The 20403-nt window shown below is 38.1% G+C and overlaps 1 protein-coding gene across 4 annotated transcripts in view; it reads left to right on the top strand.

The window, feature by feature from the left end:
- The window catches only part of MAN2A1 (mannosidase alpha class 2A member 1), a 120564-nt gene that overhangs the window by 16642 nt on the left and 83519 nt on the right, over positions 1-20403 (top strand). For 3 of the 4 annotated variants that reach the window (XM_086628758.1, XM_086628759.1, XM_086628760.1), the window contains exons 3-6: positions 3875-4019; positions 16248-16419; positions 17849-17976; positions 19521-19694. In XM_086628758.1, the coding sequence (XP_086484884.1) occupies positions 3875-4019; positions 16248-16419; positions 17849-17976; positions 19521-19694 (619 nt within the window). Of the gene's footprint in view, positions 1-3874; positions 4020-11848; positions 11929-16247; positions 16420-17848; positions 17977-19520; positions 19695-20403 lie in introns of those variants that run through there. The other variant, XM_086628761.1, reaches the window with a different exon arrangement.

Genomic DNA, 20403 nt, shown 5'->3' with positions numbered 1-20403 from the left:
GCTGCTGATTAACATTGGAATCACAGAATGACTGGATAGTTGAGATTGGGAGTGACCTCTGGAGATCACTTGGTCCAACCCCCTTGCTCAAGCAGGACCATATACAGCCAGTTGTCCCGGACTATGTCCAGATGGCTTTGGACTATCTCCAAGGATGGAGATTTTACAGCCTCTCTGGGCAACCTGTGCCCATGCTCAGTCACCCTCATAGTGAAAAAGCATTTTCTGATGTTCAGGAGGAACCTTCTGTGTTTTAGTTTGTGCCCTTTGCCTCTTGTCACTGGGCACTGCTGAAAAGAACCTGACTCTGCCTACTCTGCGCTCTTCCTTTACAAATTGATAAGATCCCCCTAAGCCTTCTCTAGGCTAAACAGTTTCAGCTCTCTCAGCCTTTCCTTATAGGATATCTGCTTCAGTCCCTTCGTCATCTTAGTGGCCTTTTCTGGACCAGTGTGTCCACGTCTCTCTTGTACTGGGGAGCCCAGAACTGGCAACAGTACTGCAGGTATGGCCTCACCAGTGCTGATTAAAGGGGAAGAATCGCTTTCCTTGACCTGCTGGCAACACTCCTTAATGCAGCCCAGCATGCCATTAGCCTTCTTTGCTGCAAGGGCACTTTGCTGTCTCACATTCAATTTCACATCCACCAGGACCCTCAGGTTATTTTCTGCCATGCTGCTTTTCAGCTGGGCTACCTGCAGCTTGCACTGGTGCCTAGGGTTGTTGCTCCCCAGGTGCAGGACTGTGCACTTCCTCTAGCTGAACTGCATGAGATTCTTGTCAGCTATTTCTCCAGCCTGTCGAGATCCCTCTGGATGGCAGCATGACCCTCTGGTATATCAGCCACTCCTCCCAGATTGGTGTCTACAAATTTCTGAGGGTGTCTGCCTGATTGTCTAAGTCCTTAATGAAGACGTTAAACAGGATTGGGCTCAATACTGACCCCTGAGCACACCAGCGGTTACTGGCCCTCAACTAGACTTCTTGCCACTGATCACCACCTTCTGGGCCTGGATGTTCAGCTGATTTGTGGCCCATCTCACTATCTGCTTGTCCAGCCCACACATCAGCAGCTTCTCTTTGAGGATATTACAGGAGGCAGTGCCAGAAGCCTTACAGAAGTTGAGGTATGCAATATCCACTGCTCCCCTCATCTACCAAGCCAGTCATTTCATCGTAGAAGTTTCTCAAGTTGGTCAAGCATGACTTGCCCTTAGTGAATCTGTATTGCCTATGCCTGTTGACTTTCTTGTCCTTCGTGTGCCTGGAAAAGATTTCTAGGATTAGCTACTCCATCATCTTCCCAGGGATCAAGGTGAGACTGACCAGCCTGCAATTCTTTGAGTTCTTCTTGAAGACAGATGTGACATTTGCTTTACTCCAGTCTTCAGGCACTTCTCACATTCACCACGGTGGATGAAAAATTATTGAGAGTCACCATGCAGTGACATCAGCCAGCTCCCTCATCATTTATGGGTGCATCCCATCAGGGCCTAGGGGCTTATGTATGTCACTTTTGCTTAAGTATTCCCAAACCTGATCCTCTTTCTTGATGGAAGAGGATCCACCTCATTTTCCTTGCTCCAGACTTTTTCCCGGGTCTCTGGGACCTGCAGTTCCTGAAGGCCAGCCTTCCCAGTTAAGGCTGAGGCAAAGAAGGCATTCAGTACCTCAGCCTTTTCCATCTCCTGTGTCACCAGGTTCCCTATCTACTTCAGCGGTGCGTCATAGCCTTCCTTTTGCCACGTGTATACTTGCAGAAGCCTTTTCCGTTGCCTTTGACATCCCTTGCCAGATTAAATTCTGTTTGTTTTTTCGCCCTCCTGATCTCATCCCTGGTTGCTCCAACTATGTTTCTGTATGCCTCCCACATTACCTGTCTCTGCTTCTACCTCTACATGCTTCCTTTTTGTGTTCAAGTTTTGCCAGAAGTTTCTTGTTCATCCATGGGGGTCCCCTGGCATTTTTGCCTGACTTGCTATTTGTTGAGATGCACGTCTCTTAAGCTCGGATAAGGTGATCCTTGAATTTTAGCCATCTTTCTTGGGCCCCTTTTTATGCCGGGGTCTTACTCTGTGGGACTCTGTCAAGCAAAGAGGCCAAAGTCTGCTCTCCTGAAGCCCGGTGTTGTGATTTGCTTTTTGCCCTTCTGCTTCCTCTTGGAGTCCTGAATTCTACCATCTCATAGTCACTCCAGCCAGTGCTGTCTTTGATCTTCACAGGCCCAACAAACAGCTCATTGTTGGCAAGTAAGAGGTCCAGCAGAGCACCTCTCCTCACTGGCTTCTCTATCAGTTGGGTTAGGAATCTGTCATTAATGCAGGTAGATAATTTTAGAAGGAACTGTGGCCCATGGGTGATCCATGCTGGAGGAGTTCTCGAAGGACTGTAGCCTGTGGAGAGGATCCCATGCTGGGGGAATTTGTGAAGGACTGTATCTTGTGGAAGGGATCTCATGCTGGAGCAGGCAAAAAGTGTGGGGAGGAAGGAGTGACGGAGAGGAACCATTAGGGACTGACCACAGCCCATATATCCCTGCACCACTTTGGACAGGGAGACATAGAGGAGTTGAGAGTGAAGGAGTGAAGTTGAACCGGATTAGAAGAGGAGTGGGGAGAAGGTGTTTTAGTTTCGTCTTTGTTTCACAGTATCCAACTCTTATTTTAATTGACAATAAATTAATTTAATGTTCCCCAAGTTGGATCTGTTTTGTCTGTGATGGTAATTTGTTAGTGTTCTCCTTGTCTTTATCTTGACTCATGAGCTTTTAATCTTACTTCTCCCCCTGCCCTGTTGACAAGGGAGAGTGAGAGTGCGCGTGGGTGGGGATTTGGCGGCCAACCCATCACAAGGACTTAACTTCTTTAGTCAGATGTTTATTTCAGATGTCTGTATCTTTCTGAAGTTTCCTAGCAGGGCAGAAACCAGCTTACCACTGGAAAGTTTCAACTCTTGTGGTGTTAATGTAGCAAATAACTGCAGGCTATTTTTGTGGAAGTGAAATGTTTGTTGAAGAATGCTTGTCAGGTGTACAATTGTATTCTAACAGAGTTAGAACTAAACTAAAGTTTCGTTTAAGTTTTGAAACTATAGTGCCAGTAAAAGGCTTGTCCAGATGATAGTTAATTTTGGTAAAGTTTGCCTTCTTTCCTAAAAGCAGACCAGAGCATTTAAAAAGAAAAAAAAAATAAAAAGGAAAAATTGGATATGGTAACTTCGGTTTAAACTCATGTTAGGAGATTCTCTTTGGTGGTATCTAAATTTCATAGGAACTTGTTAAGATAATTCTAGACTTGGTTTATTTACTTGTAACCTTCTTATTTGCATTTTCAAGTGAAATGTCCTTCCTCGTAAAATTAGTGTGCTGGTCAACAGTAAATATGTAAGGATCTTTGTTACAGCAATTGGTTATAATTCTGAACGTTTTTCCTTGATAGTTTCACAAAGTTCCCTTTTGTGAGTTTGACTTTCATGTCAATCTCTCTCATGTTATCCCTCCTTACTGCTTACTTAGTCCTCTTCATCTTATGCGTTCCCCTGTTCAGTGCTTTGTGCTCTTCTGTATAATCCTCTCCCTACCTTCCTGCCCCAATGTCATTGTGAGCTGTCATAATATTTGTGACTTAAACAGTAGGAAGAAAAACCTTATCTAATCAATTTGAGTTGCCTCAGAACAGGGCCTGCCAAGTGCTCCTCTTCCTGCCTAGTGTGACATGAAACTTGCTCTCATTCGTCAGTTCTATATTCATTTGATGCTTCATCTCTCCCTGTGCAATGAACAAGCTAATCCATTTTGATGAAAACAGCTTTGTCTTTTTAGTAGCAGAACTGTTTTTGTGAATTCGTGTTTTATATTCCTTTTACTCTTTTTTAGATGTTGGATGTCTATGACATTCTTCCTTTCGATAATCCAGATGGTGGCGTGTGGAAGCAAGGGTTCGATATCACGTACAATGAAAATGAATGGGACAGTGAACCACTTCAAGTTTTTGTCGTGCCTCACTCACATAATGACCCAGGTAATATTTTAAATGTGTTGATTTCGGTATCTAGAGGCTTTTTGAGTTAAGAAATGTATTTGCATTTCTGTTCGGATTTGTTTTTTTTTCAAGCATACTAATTAATATGTTAGATTTAGGTCTAGCAAGACAGTTAAGCAGGTTTATAATTCAAATGCCATTGACTTTAAGTGACAACTATTATGATAAGTTATACATGTACTTGTTTACTAACTGGATTAGAACTTCTGTGTTGATATTGGAAGGTAATACGGATTTTCTGTGTTCATCCTTCTGCTAACCCAGTCAGTGTATTCAGTACTGCGTTAAATATGACCTGTTCTTGTTTTGACTTTTTGAACTGTCACAGATATTTAACCCTCAATCTGTGATAGAGATGTGCTTTTGGAAGATGTGACAATGGCAAATCTGAGATTTTTGATTCTAACACTTTCTTTGCTGTTTTGTGTGCAACCCTACCCCAACCTGTAGTGGGATAATGTAAAGTCTGGATTTAAACTGAAACCTAGGTATGCTTACATAATTCCACTTCTTCCTCTCAAGTGGATGGTTGATGTATAGTAAATAAAATGGAGAAGCGTCACTTTATTTTAAAATGACTGTAAAATACACCAAAAAGCAGTGAATTATACTGCTGTGGTATACTCCTGGTGCACGTACATTTACCATCAGAAGCTAGTGAAGCTGCTTGTTATTCCAGAAAGCCACAATTTCACTGATTTCAATCTTTACTACTGTATATGTCTGTAGAAATTGAATTTGCTGTTTGAAGTACCATGGATCTGAGTGAAGTAAGATATGGTAGTTTGAGCATAAGTGACTTTTATTCAAATGTATATAGTATTTTCAAAGAAAACGAACACTGGAATTTGGAGGGACTGTATTGTCCAGTTATGACAGCTAAAATATCAAAGTATAGATGTAGTAAAAATATTCAGAGAAAATAATCGCGGTATGAACTTTGATCTGCCTTTTTGTAGAGCTGTCTTTAAACCTGTGTCGATGTATTTCCTGAAATACAGGTGGTTGTTCTCCTGAAAATTTTCATAGAAAGAATCCACACTCTGTACAGTCATTGAATGAATCTGAAACTGTTCTAAAGGAACATACAGAACTTCTGTTTCTCTTGTTTTTTATTAGAAAAGAGTATCGAGTTTATTTTTCTCTCTTCTTTCTGGTGGAGCTAGTAGGATGATATCCTAATTGGAGGAGGATAGTTGGCATCCTGCTAGAGGCCAGTTGCCTTGTGTCACATCTGTTCTCCTGAGATGAGTTTAGCTGGTTAGAACAAAGACTCCTTGCACAGTGTGGGCTGAGGTAGCTCTGCAGGAGCATAAGGGTTTGAGCTGCAGGGGAACATCTGGAGGGAAGCTGAGAAGAGCTTTGCAGAAAACTGTGCGGGTGTCCATTCAAGTCATGAGATTCAGTAGGGGCTCAGTGTTCTGGCACTGATACTTTTTTTTTTTTTTTTAACCTACAGGTTCTAGTAATTTTTTGTTTGGTTGCGTTTGTTTTTTTTTTTAATTATTTTATTTACATTTCTTCTGTAACTGTCTTCCAAAGCAGAGTATATTGGGTTGATTTCCTCTGTGGTGCCTGGCCTGTCTTATCAGTACCTCATGCAGAATTGACCAGTTTCTGTTGCTGTTCTTGAAGGACTCTTTGGAGCTAACCTTTAGCTTTCTGATCTCCAGCCTTTAACTGTCTTCTTCACATCTAGATTCCTGTCTTGCCTCCTATAATCAACTGTGGCAGATTTTCACAACCAACACCTTTTGCGTCTGTCAAACTTTGGTGTTGAGTCCCTTAAGCTAGTGTCTGGTTCATTCTGTAGCACCAGTTCTGCTTACTGAACACTCATATTGTAAGGAATTCAGGTATTGAAGTTACTGGACCTCTTTTCACATCAAGATTATTTTGGTAGATTCTAACACCTGTCACTACAAATTACATCCTCCCTTGCTGTATGCCAGGCAAGGCAGTGGCAGAGTCTTGAGGCTACTATTGGCTCAGCTGGCCAATAGCAAAGGCTATCAATATAAGGTTATGCTGGAGAAGGCTTCATCAGAGCCTCCAGATTTTTAGATATGTATCTTTTGGGGCTAGCAGACTGAATAGCTCTGTATTGTTCCTATGAAAAGAGTCTTCAAAATAGTGGAATTGTTGGGAAGACAGACACCTCTTATTAGTCTCCAAATTGTGATGCCAAGTTACTAAGCTCACTCAGTAAGGAATGAATGAGCTTCACTATGTATTTACTGTGATGCTTGCAGTATTATACCTGCTTTTGGAAGGTCAGAGGATAATCAAGGAGTTTCTCCAGGTCCTGAGACCCTTGCTATGTATGGCATTCTTTGTCAAGTTTGTGTCCTTGGTCTGTGTCTAAAAAAACCCAAACAAACAACAAAAAAGCTCACCTGAAAAAAAACCCAAACAAATAAAAAAAACTCCAAACAAACACCCTCCAACCCCAAAACGAACAAAAAACCCAGAAGCCCCAAATAAAAAATAACCACACCACCAAAGAAACCCCAACCGAAAACCCCCACCCTCCTCCAAAAAAAGTTTTTGAGTCACCAGAATTATTAAACTTCTAAGACAGGTAAAGCATAGATACTGCTCTACAACCAGAGATGGCCTCACCAACACCTTTTCCTGTTTAACTTTTTGTGTTATCAATCATGAAATTTCCTGTACTTTCCCAATGGGAATTTTCTAGTTACCCGGGAAGTATGTTTGCAATATGTCTGTCTATTCCTTAATTCTACATCTGAATGATGTCTCTTGATGTACTTGAGAGTTCCATTTAATGAAGTTTAATCTGATTCTATTTTGCCCGCTCCAGCACTGCTGTGTCCCTCTTCCAAACATAGTGGTGTTGGCCATAATGAACTTAGCTTCAGAAGTGGATTTTTACTAGCATTCAGATATCTATCTTGGATGGAGTCACTCGCTAAACCTATAGTAAGGTACTTGTTTTTCCAGCTTTCTGAAAGAAGTCCTCTCTGCAGCTGCCCCTTCAATAATGTTTGAAGAATTCTGTGAAGTTATGAGAGCTCTGGCTCATCTTTCTGTTGCAACTTTTTTCCTGCATAGGTTATTCCCAAAGACTTGCCTGAAATATTAATGGTGTTGTCATTAACCTTTGGTAGCTGACTTCCTTACTGATGACTAGTTTTGGTTCCTAAAGTTTTCCTTCTTAATACCTAAGTTCTCCATGCCTTTAAGTCTGTCCTTCCACCAGCATCAACTAAATTCAGGAAATCTGCATCTGCTCATGCATACAATCTAAATATCTCCCACCTTGTTCGGGCTCAGTGGTGGACATCAAGTAGAGTTAAACTGAGATATAATCCTGGTAAATGTAAACTATTCCATCACCAAAGGTCATTGTCTTAGACTGGTTATTGTTTGCTATTACAAGAGTGTTATCATAGAACTCTCCTGGTAATGCTTTTGGTAAGGATTTTTCTGTGGAATTGTCTGCAGTATGAAACTGCATATTAACAAGCACTTGGAAAAAGGAAAATTTGTCTGTAACAGAGATCTGAAATCTCTTGCATAGCTAATGGTTACACTATTCCTTTCCCACTGAGGACTGAAAGGCATGGTGCAAAGTAAATGCCTTCTGGCAAAAAAGCTTAAGGCATAATGAACCTATAGTCTAACAATGTACATGAAAAATATTTACCAAGAAATGGGGTCAGTAAAGATATAACTATATTATCTGCAGAAGCTTTAAATTCTAATTAGTTTTATGTTTTCTCATCTGAGGCTACTTTAACTTTCCACATAACCAGTTACGCTAGTGAAAATCTGCAGCTCAAAGGCAAAGAAACTGCCTTGAAATAGAATCTGTAGGGAAGGGGGAAGCCTTAGGTTCCAGGTTCTGTTTTGGGGGTGGCTTATGTGCTGATGCTCTGAAACACTTTTTGTTGCTAAAGTCTGCTAAATCTGGCTTATCTGCTTCCATGTGAATTTAATTAGGACCTACAAACTTGGGGTCCGTAAGCGTGGTCAGCAGGTCAAGAGAGGTGATTCTCCCCCTCTACTCTGCTCTTGTGAGACCCCACCTCGAATACTGTGTCCAGTTCTGGTGTCCCCACCATAAGAGAGACATAGATCTGTTGGAGCGTGTTCAGAGGAGGGCCACAAAGATGATCCAGGGGCTGGAGCACCTCTGCTACGAGGACAGGTTGCAGGAGCTGGCATTGTTCAGCCTTGAAAAGAGAAGACTTTGGGGGGACCTAATAGCTGCCTTCCAATACCTGAAGGGAACCTACGGGAAGGCTGGGGAGGGACTTTTTACAAGAGTGTCCACTGATAGGACAAGGGGAAATGGGTTTAAGTTGAAGGAGAACAGATTTAGATTAGATCTTAGGAAGAAATTCTTCAGTACGAGGGTGGTAAGACTTTGGAATAAATTGTCCAGAGAAGTTGTGGATGCCCCCTCCCTGGAGGTGTTCAAGGCCAGGTTGGACAGAACCTTGAGTAGCCTGATCTAGTTGAGAGGTGTCCCTGCCCGTGACAGGGAGGTTGGATTAGATGATCTCTAAGGTCCCTTCCAGCCTATGCCATTCTATGATTCTCCCTTCAGTAGCTAATATGATTTACCTGTTATTGGGAAATTGGGTATGAAATGGGTCCCCTTCACACTTGGGTATGAAATGGGTCCCCTTCCACACAATCAGTGGCATTTTCTTTTCGTTACTGACAGTTGATGAAGATTTGAGCACCACAGTAGCGTGTCTGATTTGGGAGAGACTCACAAAGTGCAGTTTAATCTCAAACCATGGAGAGATGTTCGATTTACAAATAGCTGTGTTGTGTGAGGTTACAGCCATCGCAGATGGGGTGGCATTTCTTTCTGGAACAGATTAATGAGAGATCGTATAACCTGCTGTGCTGGCAAAGCCATTGTGTTCGCTCTCATGTGCTTCAACAGCAGTTTCATGTGACTGCCTGAAGTGGATTAGGCAGCTGAACTCCAGAGGGGAGAACCCTGCCCAGGGACAGCGGTATTGTCAACCAGACAACTGGACTTGAAAGATGATGTTCAGATATGACCTGAGGGGTCGAAAGACATCTCTGGCATTTATCGCTTTGTGGGCAGTGATGATTTTGGTAATGTCTTCTCGTTAAATTATTTAAGAATTGAGGCTTGTGAGCTTTGTAATATACATGTGTACCAGATCAGAGAATTTTATTGCTGAATGTGGTTGTTATGGACCTAGTACAAGCAGCACTTCAGTGGAATTGAAAAAAACCTAAAATATATTTTTCCCTTCTCCGTCTGCCCACGCACCCCCAATTTCTACCTAAGTAAAAATGTATGTGAAAGTGTATGTGCACATATGTCAGATCTAAATACTACTTTTTAACACTTCATTATTTATAATGTTGGTAACTTTACCTTACTGGCACTCATATTAACCCCTTTTTATTATTTAAGACAGTTTCCATTTCTCAGCAGGAAATATGTATAGCCCTGTGACATTAATTACAGTGTTAAGATAATAAAAAAACTTAAGCATAAAAGTTTGGTGCTGTTAATACACCATCGAGTTTCAGGTTTGTTTTCTGCTGAACACATCTGGGTATGGTTTTCAGGTGACTTATTAGTTTTCCTGGCATGTTTGGAACACAGATTATTTAGACTGTTGTCTGACCCACCAAAATATAAGAATAAGTTAGTATAAAGATGAAGCAGAAAAGAAAAAATGCGAGTTGAATGACATCTGAAAACTTTACTTTTTAAAAGTTTCAGACCATATATCAAAAGTTCACTGATTAATATGTTAAAATTGTGTTTTAATAGAAAGATTAAACAAAATCAGTCACCACTGTTTGTCTAGAATTTGTTTTCCTTTTGTAAACAGCAATAGTATATAGTGTTTCTGAAAAAAACCCCACCTACTATGAAGGCTATCTAAAGATAATAAAATATACTTCAAATGGTGAACATGTAATTTTTCTATTGTAGAGGATGGTGAGATCTAGGAATAGAGTGAGAAACTGGGCAGCTCACAAGTTTTTCTTGACATGCTGAATTACAGATATCTGAGTTTTATTCCTGTCTCACTGCTCAGTGTTTCTGTGGTTGCATATAAGGTTGTAGGGGACTTTTAGTGAGAGAGTTGTTTTGTTTTCCTTTTTCTGAAGGGGAAAAAAAAAAAAAATTCAAGGCCATTCCATTGAAAATTGACAGGACTGTTACAGAATGCACACTTTTAATTCCTGATCAGTAGACATTTTCTTCCATCATAGTTATGGGGGCAGCAGCTTTGATATGTACAAAGCAGAAATAGACCTTACATTGTGTAAGCCTAACACATAAGAAGCCAAATTACAATTTTTGAAGTACCTCATGGTTCATGACAGATTTTTCTTTTGGCAAAATGTGCAATCATTTGAGTTTTTTAGTTATGCTTTTGAAATTAAATGGTATAAATATGAAATTATTCTTGTGGTCCATGGAGCAGAGATCTTTGCAAGTTAAAGTGTGCCGTTGGAAAAATAAATACTCTGTTGTACCTTTTTAATATCAGTGTCTCTGCTTCTACCTAAATGTTTTTATTTCAGAATATATTTTTGGGGAACAGCGGGCTCATCTTCTATTTATCTTCTCCTGAATGCTTAAACACAGGATGTTCCAGGTGGCTTTCTGTCTTATTCTGTTTTATACTTTGCTAAATATGAAAAACAATCTTAAACTACTTTTAGTTTTATTTTTGATGTAGCCTTACCTGACAGACATCATGTTTCTCAAGTTTTCTTGTACAGTCTTGGCCAATGAGCTGTTCATCTTTGTTGAAAAGATACCTTTTTGGTGAAATTAGCACTGAAGTTTTGTGAGAAACATCTGTAAAATATTAACTTGTATATTTGCTCTATTTAGTTAATTTATAAATTAAAAAAATAATGTATATATTCTATACCTTAAATTAAGGGACTTTTTAAAATTACTGAATCCACAAAGGAGCTAATGTTAAATTCTTTCCATGTGTAATTGTGCTTACTAAAATGTAAGTGAAAACTTAGCTTTTGGATTTGTTTCTAATATTTGCGTTATTGTTGTCATTGTGTGCTGTGCCTGTGTATCATCAGTTAAACACATATACCATGCTTAAGTTCTCCAAAGGACTGATAAGAACTCATGTCTACTTGTCCATTGATTTTTTTTTTAATTGTTTTTAAGAAAAAATTTCACTATTGCAGCATCAGATGTTATGTGGAGTGTGGACGTGATTAAGAACTGAGACATCCTCCTTCAGCCTATGATTTTTTTTTTTCTTACTTCCTTTGCTTTCAAAACAGTTACTTAATTGTGACTTCTTCCAGGAAATAGTCGAGAATTAAGCGTAACTGTAAACAAAAATGTACGTTTTTTACTCTACTCGTGTACATTCTAAAAATCCAAGAACTGAAGTTCTACTAATTTTGTTGCAAAGAGATTGCTTTTATTTTCTGGAAAGCTATGTAATACTAGCTAATTTAATGATTTTATTTGATTTTGCAATAAAATTAATAAACTACTCAAGTTTCTTAGGTTGCAAAACCCAGCGTTGATGTGTGAATTTTAGACTCAGTGAAATAAATTGTGACCTACTGTAAAGTAAATTAGAGATACAAATTCAAAAAATGCCTTCATCTAAGAACGGATGGTATTCCAGACATCCACTAGATCTGCCACTTGATTAAAACAGATTTCATGAGAAATATGATTTTATTTTTTTTATGGACATGTTTCCTCTTAAACATTGTAGGATGACTTATGGTAGAAAGCAACTGAAAAGTCTTTTTTATTTCGTTTTAACAGATAATTTTAAACCAAAAGACAAAGAAATACAAATGTCAAAAAACCCCAACAGCCTTGCAGATACATGCGAACAGTGCTCAAACACTCTTGGTAGTAATGGTTTCATGTTTTCAAAGTTGATACGCGATTCTTGTCATGATCAAATTGGAATGTGTCTTTTTACTTAATTAAGTTACTTTTTGAATAATGCTAATTTGTCAAATTGTGTTCTGATTTTTGTCCTGAAACTTTGCCTGTGTGTCTACAACTGTGTCTTAACTATCCTAAGACACAACAATACCTTTCTCTAGAGCAAGGAACTGATAGAGCTTCAAGAAGGAGTTTGAACTGGAAAGTGTAGGCAGGAGTAGTGTCAAATCAGTTAATGAAATGCTTCAGGACTTTTTACATAGCAATGGGTTGCATTGACATTTAAAAGTGCTTCTTGGAGTCTGCCGTCTACCCAAGAAAGTCTATGTTTAACAAAGTGAGGGAAAAAAGGGGAAAAAAATGGACAACTGCATGATTATGATAAATCTCTGCAGGAGTAAAAAAATTTAAGTTTCCCCGCTTTTGAGGACCAGTATGAGTGAGGCAGTCAGAAGGTAAGCAGCTTATCAGTGTGTACCCTCTATTGCTATCACATATGCTGGCAGAAAATGGAAGTAGCTGGTTTAGTCCTGAATACTTCTTAAGTAAAGACTAGCATAATGACATTAAAGATAGTATTTCTTGTTTACATTTTTATATTGGCAAAGGTCCTTAGGTAGATTTAAATCAACAAGTGATATTTTGCTGATAATAGCATATTTAGCTTTGGTAATTACATCTTTAAACTATTGCACTTTTTCCGTGTGTTAATTGTGTTTGTATTGAAAGTTTCCTGATCCAAATACACTGGTAAAGCTTTTTTTTTTTTCAAATGGGAACAAGTTCTTAGTTTGTAGATAAGCACAAGAATGAGCTTGAGTTGTACTGGATTCTTATGTGATATTAGGGACTGAGATCTGGAAAAATAAATGTAATGTGGTAGACGTAAAACTAGCAACTGTAAATTAATTTATTCATTGTTCTGTTCAGCTTTTGATATATTTTGTTTTTAATCTTTATGGCTCCATGCAAAATTGGACAGCCATTATAAGTCATGGGGTTAAGAGCTATCAATGGCATGAAATTTAACAGGAGCAAGTGCTGGACTTGGCACCTAGGATGGAGTAACACCAGGCACAAGTACAACCTGGGCAAGGAGTGGCTGGAGAGCAGCCCTGCAGAAAGGGCCCTGGGGGTGCCGGCTGCCAGCAGCTCAGTGACAGTCAGCAGTGTGCCCTGGCAGCCCAGAGGGCAAACTGCAACCTGGGGTGCATCAAACACAGCACAGCCAGCAGCCAAAGGAGGTGATAATCCTGCTGGATTTAGTGTTGGTGTGGCCCCACCTGGAGTGCTGTGTGCAGTTCTGGGCCCCACAATTGAAGAAGGATGTGGAGGTCCTTGGATGCATCTGGAGGAGGGTGACAAAGCTGGTGGAAGGGCTGGAAGGCATGTCCTGTGGGGAGTGGCTAAGGACTTTGGGCTTGTCTAATTTGGAGAAAAGGAGTTTGAGGGGTGACCTCATTGCTCTCTACAGCCTTCTGAGCAGGGGATGCAGAGAGAGAGAGGTGCTGATCTCTTCTCCCTGGGATCCAGTGACAGAATACACAGAAATGGCTCAAAGCTGTATCAGGGGAGGTTCAGACTGAACATTAGGAAACGTTTCTTTACGGAGAGGGTGGTCAAACCCTGGAACAGTCTTCATAGAGAGGTGGTCGATGCCCCAAGCCTGTCAGTGTTTAAGAGGTATTTGGGCAATGCCCTTATTAACATACTGTAACTTTTGGTCAGCACCAAAGTGATCAGGCCGTTGGACTATATGATTGTTGTAGGTACATTCCAACTGAAAATAATCATAAATAAGTAGATTTAAGTGCAAGATACCAGATGTGTGGTAAATAAATTTCAGAGGACTTTCTGTTGGCTTGCAACTAGTTCTGTGAATGCCTGTAAATATTTTCTAGAACTTTCTGAAGTGTATTAAGTTCAGCATGTTAACCATATTATACCCTTCCTTAGTAGCTTAATAAACTGAGTATATTAAACCAAAACAATCTCTAATCATAGCACTGCTCTTCCTACATTGTAATATATTCCTATGCCAGCTGCTTTGTCACTTAGCTTTGTGCTTCTTTATTTAGATTGGTTTATTAAGATTTTCAATAATGTTTAAGACAACTAATTCAGTGTAAGTTTGCTTTTATTGCTGTAATATAAAATATTCTAAAATAGTTTATTGTTATATTTGTGTGTAGAAAAAACATAGAATTTTTTTAGTTCATTTAGTTAGTTTTAGTTAATCCTCCATTAGTTGTGTGCTAGCATGATAGTCTTTTGCAGAAGAAATTCCCGCTAAAAAGTTATAAATTTGTAATCTGCTACATGTGGATCTTTTCATGTAAATATCAGTAAAATATTTCTTCTATTTGTTGGAAAGTGAATGAGCATTGAAAAAGATTAATTGGTTGTATGATCTCAGTTTGAGTGAAAGCTTCCATGAAAAAAGCCACATACTGAAATAGGCAGTGATCACAACAAATTTTGGTTATAAACATCGCAAAAGGAAAATAAACTCAGATTATTGATCGCTTTTCTGTTTTCAGTCTTTGTGAAAATCTTGTGTTATCATGGTTTAGCTTAGCAGACAGCTAAGCTACCATGAGGCTGCTCGCTCACTCCTTTTGTTTGTTTCTGCATACCTTATTAAAATTTGACCTTCGCACAGTGACAGTGCAACCTGAAAGTAGAGCAACCAAAGCAAGAGTGTGCCAGTGTCTAGTAGTTATTCCTAATAACAAGATTCTGTATTTGAAATATAATTTACAAGTTGATGTGAAATGGAAAAGAATGCGCATACTGTCAAATTAGATTAGCTCTGCATTTCTACCTAAGACAAACGTCATTTATTTTTATCCTTTATGTAAAATATAATACATTCTTTCTGAATCTGTATTCAGAATCCATTCAATAGTAAAGTGGTTTTCTTTCATTAGACTTAAAAATGTTTTTTTAATACCAAAATTTTCTGCATTTATATAACTGCCTTGGAACAATATTATCTCATTCCAGAACAGCCTAATCCTGTATCTTCTTATAAGCAGACTGGCATTGTGCTAGAATGGCAGTGCCTCTGCGAAACAGAACTAGTAAATCAGAGTGCAACCACTAGGGTCATATTTGTCTGAAGGACATTGTGTGGAAGCTTTCGCAAAATCTTAAAATGTGAATGCATGCTATAGGATGAATTTGTAAGATCGGTCGCATTTTTCAGAAGTTACTCTGTTGTATATGATACTTCTTTAAACTCAACTGCTGAATCTCTTTTGGAAGCGCTTGAATGAAGATGCTTATATATGATGAGCTGGTATGAGGAGTAGGAATATGCCACTTGTGTTTTAAGTAGACAGGCTTATCTGCTGCTTTTTTTCTAGTTATAGTTACAGAAAGAACATATTCCTTCTGGGTTCTGGGAAGGAAGATGCATGTACTTTCTCATGCCAGGTTTTAGGAAGAGGTTAAAGAATTTCATGGAAGGCTCTGGACTGTGAAGTCTGAATATGTGGTTAAAGTTGGCTTTTCCTTTGCTTTGCATCTCACTGGTATCTTTTCTAATGAGGGATGCTACAGCATAGTTCTTTTCTCAGTCATTGCTAACAAACCCCTCATTCATAAATGATGCTGAAATGTGCTGCAGGGCTTACTGCTGCTTTGTTTGCCCTCGTTTTATTTCTTTACCCTCAAAGTCTGCATGATACTATTAGAGGCTCTTAATTTTCTTCTCAAGCTGTAGGTGTAAGATGTTGCTAGTAAGGATTTTCGTTCAGTTATTTTGCATAAAATTGGGTGATGGGTGCTTTATGACTTGAAACAAGAGATAGGACATTGAGGGAAGGATCAGAGGGTGTTGGGGATGTGTGTGTTGGGAATAGGGCTTGGGCTGGGGAGGTGTTCTGTTAATAGATGGTACAGTCCGCCTGATACGAAAGATGAAGAAACCTGGTGGAAGTTATCAAGAAAGATCAATTTGCAGATATGTACATCTTCCTTTTCAACTACTTAATTTGTGCTTAAGTTAAAAAAATAAAAATCCACAGTTCTTAAAATCTATGTATTCTGTTGATCAAAGTAGAAGGCCTATTATTCCATATATTTATATATTTAAGAAATAAAACTTCTAAACTTTTGTAAAAAGAAACTCCTGGAGAATTTCACACTTTGAACTGTCCACAGCATCTAAAGTTCAGCTTTTTAAGAAAACGCTTCACTTTTTCTAGGGAATGGGAAGAAGTTAGGCCTCTAAGACTGTTGAAAGCAACTTGAATTGAATATTTTCTTTTCCTTAGGTTGGCTGAAGACTTTTGATGATTACTTCAGAGATCAGACACAACATATCTTAAATAACATGGTTATAAAACTGCAAGAAGACAGTCGAAGGAAATTTATGTGGTCTGAGATTTCTTACTTTTCAAAATGGTGGGATGGAATAGATAGCCAAAAAAAGGATGCCGTTAAAAGGTTTGAACACTGAACTATTTCTTATCTTCCATGTGGCATATTCTGAGACTTTGTGTATTCGACTACACTGTAAACTTGAGATTTCACTTGTTGCAATGCAGAATTGCTAGAATAATTGACTACTCAAGTTTTGACTTTTTGGGCTTGGTTTGTTTTTTTTTTTTTTCCGGTTACTAAATGAAAATCTATTTAGAGAAGTGAAGACAAATTACTGAGTTGCTGAAAAAATTGTCTAAAAGTTTCCACGTACAACTGTGAAGAGGCCTTTCAAATTGTAATGAAGTTGTGATTATAAACTTCATTTGAAGTCACATTGAAGTATTGATAATGGAATAAAAATAATCTTTCATATTACCTATTTATATACGATAATTTTTTCTTCAGTTAAAACACAATTATGAAATGCGATTGTGTATTTTTTGTAAACATGCAGCTACTTAAATGGTGAAGTAGTACAAACTCTATACTCTTACTCTTCTTAGTTCTTTTTAAAATTACAAGTCAAAATGTAATTCAGAAGTAAAGGTTTGCCTAGACATTAAAACAAGAAAACATGCTGCTTGGATAAACTTGAAGTGAGGATCTAGTTCGGTGTTTTCAAAAAGGTGTGGGTTATTTTGTTTTGTTCTGGGTTTTTTACTTTGCTTTAAGACAGGATCCAGCAGTTCTTAGCTCATCTCTGTGATGCCCTTCTTGTCATGCCCCCTTTCAAGATGCAGGGGTTGCAGTTTGTTATCTATAATATGACTAAGTTTTCATACGTTTACTGTATTTCTTTCTCAAATTCATTAGACATTTATATGCTAGTGTACAATATAAGTACTGAAATTACGTTATTTAACTGTAGGGACCATCTGATGCTGGAAGCATGATCATAATGATCATTGACCTCTTAATAGGGAGACTGGATCATCCTGTGATCTGTTTCAAGAAAGCATTTTAATAAGTGAGACGGTCTGAAGCCTTTATAGATACAATAAACTTTGAAGTTCTATCATCTCTCTAAAACAATAAAAAGAACGGTGGATCAAAGACAGGGAGATATTAGTAGTGCTTGAAATGTGCAATGTCTAGGCATCTCTCTCAATTTGGCTTCAGTGCTCTGGCACATATGCTTTTTGTTTTGTATCTGTGCAGGAAATAGCCTTCTTCCCGATTTAAAAAAAAAAAATCAAATGTTATGGCACATGCAGTAGAGCTGATTGTTTTCATTGCTGGTTGTTTTAATGCACAGAGGCATTAAACATTTCACTGTTCAGCTATTCATTCTTTCGCTGTTTAATTAAAGAAATGTAGTGCAGTGATGGAAGTAGCACAAGCAACTTAGATTTTTGGCATCGTGTCTGTGGTAAATACCTATTGGGTATTCAGAAATGGAAGGGTCTATTTTTATATGCAAGATTGTGAACACAATTTACATATTTTTCAGATTAATAAAAGATGGACAATTTGAAATAGTAACAGGAGGATGGGTCATGCCTGATGAAGCTTCTTCTCATTATTTTGCTTTGATTGACCAACTGATAGAAGGACATCAATGGCTAGAAAAGAACCTTGGTATGTAGCTTGATCTAAAATTTATCTGTGTTAACACAGGAAGTCAATTAGAAAATGCCTTTTTTTTGTATTTCTGAGGTGCTTAGAAGGCTCTCTTTACTCTGCTTTCCTGAAACTTTAAATAAGATCACTTATTGGGAGCTATAGGATTGAGTCTAGTATTAGCAATTACTATTTGCAGATGTTCCTGGATGAAGTGTATTTAAACAATTTTATGTCATAACGCTTTGTCTTGATCGATGAAAGATATGCGCAGTGTATTAGCATAACAAAATACAACACTAAATCATGCTGAATTGTAGATCATACGTCTCTGGCACCACAAACGGTTTCCGATTGCCGTTTCTATCTTTTGAAAATCACAACAGGCCTTAAAATGACTTAAAAATTTATATTCCTTTCATTTGTTTGGATCTATTCTGCAGGCTGTGTATTCATTATTCTCTTATGTAAGACTTTCAAAAAAGTAAATATGAAATTTAGTAGTAGTTGTTGTGGTAGTTATAAAACCTAAACCCATTACAATGTTCGAATTGTTCATATTTAAAAAAAAAAAAAACAACAACAACAAAACCTCAACTCATTCGCTTTTGAAACTTTGAGGAATTACTGACTGCAGTAACATTGGCTAAACTGTTTTGGTGGCTTTAGGAGAGGGGTTTTTTGTTTAGTTCTATAAGTAGAGATAATATTCCCTAAGTAGAGATAACCCTTTTCATACAGAAAATTTGTACAGTGATTTTAATAATAAGTTAACATTACTTTATCCAATTAACTGAAATTATTTTGAAAAACTGTTTCAGTATGTTTTTCTTAGATTGCAATTTCCATAAACACAGCTTGACATAATTAAGAGATGGGGGGAAGGAAGACCTAATAAAAGGGTAATGCATTCCCTACTGGTTTTTTTTGGTAAGACACTAAAATTGTGCCTAAGGAACCATGTGGAAGAATCAGTTAAACAAGAGTTAGATATAGCTTCTTTATTTGCTAGTATGAAGTTCAGCAAAAAGATAGTATAAATCAATATGATTCTAGTGATTACCAATCAAATAAAACAAAAGAAAAGAATGGTTAGTTCCAAAGCCAACAATGGTTAACATTATTTAAATTGCAATGAAAATTCAATAAGCTACAACATCAATCCATCAGTTAATCTTTTTTAGCTTTCTTTTCCAGTTGTAACATCTGTAAACTACTTAAAGTGAAAAAGGAGTTATATTTCATTATAATGCCATGTAAAGATGCTTGAGACACTGTTGAAATAGTTGAACAGTGTAGTGTGCAATTCTCAGGATTTTTATATCATTAAACAGAATGCCTTCCCTCTAAGACATTTTACTTTTTTTAATTTTTTATCTGTTTAATTCTAGCTTTTTAATTCCAGAGTATGTTCTGCAGGAGGCTTAATACTCAGCTTTATATTTTCATTTATCTTCTTAAAAATTTTATTTTTAGTGCTTAAATTTGAATTATATTGATAGAAGTTTCTTTGAGTGAAAATTAAAACTTTTTCCTGTTTTACTTTTTTCTTTTGTCAACAGGAGTAAAACCAAAGTCTGGTTGGGCAGTTGATCCCTTTGGGCATTCACCAACAATGGCCTACCTTCTGAAACGCACAGGATTTTCCAGTATGCTTATACAGAGAGTTCATTACTCAATTAAAAAACATTTTGCAATGCAGAAGACACTAGAATTTTTTTGGAGACAGAACTGGGGTATGTGTTTTTCCTTTATGTCAATTAATTTTTTTAATTTACATAGGTAAAATATGGAGAGAACTTGCATAGATGCATAGATTTCTGGGTTGGAAAAGACCTTAGAGATCATCCAGTCCAGCCGTCCCTAATCCCCCATTAAACCATATCCCTAAGTAGTTCATCCACCCTGTTCTTAAACACATCCAGGGATGGTGACTCAACCACCTCCCTGGGCAGCCTATTCCAGTGGCTGACAACCCTTTCAGAGAAGAAATTCTTTCTAACATCCAACCTGAATCTCCCCTGACTAAGCTTATACCCATTTCCTCTTGTTCTATCACCCAACACTAATGTAAAGAGCCCTTCCCCTACCTCCCCACCATCCCTTCTCAAGTATTTGTAGGCTGTAATCAGGTCTCCCCTCAGCCTCCTCTTCTCCAGGCTAAACAGCCCCAACTCCCTCAGCCGCTCCTCATAAGTTTTATTTTCCAGCCCCTTGACCAGTTTAGTCGCCCTTCTTTGGACTCGCTCCAGGAGCTCAATATCTATCTTAAAGTGAGGGGCCCAAAACTGGACACAATATTCCATAAATACTGTGGAAATATTTACAGAATAGGTTATTTAGAGAAGTTAGTCTAGACTTGAAAATTTTAGACTTTCAGTTCTGTTAAAAAAAAAAAAGTCTTTCATCTAGGTTAAGTTTTGGGGAATTTTTTTTTAATAACAG

The sequence above is a fragment of the Tauraco erythrolophus genome, chromosome Z (genome assembly GCF_009769465.1).
Source record: "Tauraco erythrolophus isolate bTauEry1 chromosome Z, bTauEry1.pri, whole genome shotgun sequence".
Taxonomy (NCBI): domain Eukaryota; kingdom Metazoa; phylum Chordata; class Aves; order Musophagiformes; family Musophagidae; genus Tauraco; species Tauraco erythrolophus.
The sequence above is the reverse complement of the archived record's forward strand: the minus strand, read 5'-3'. Positions and strand labels throughout refer to the sequence as shown.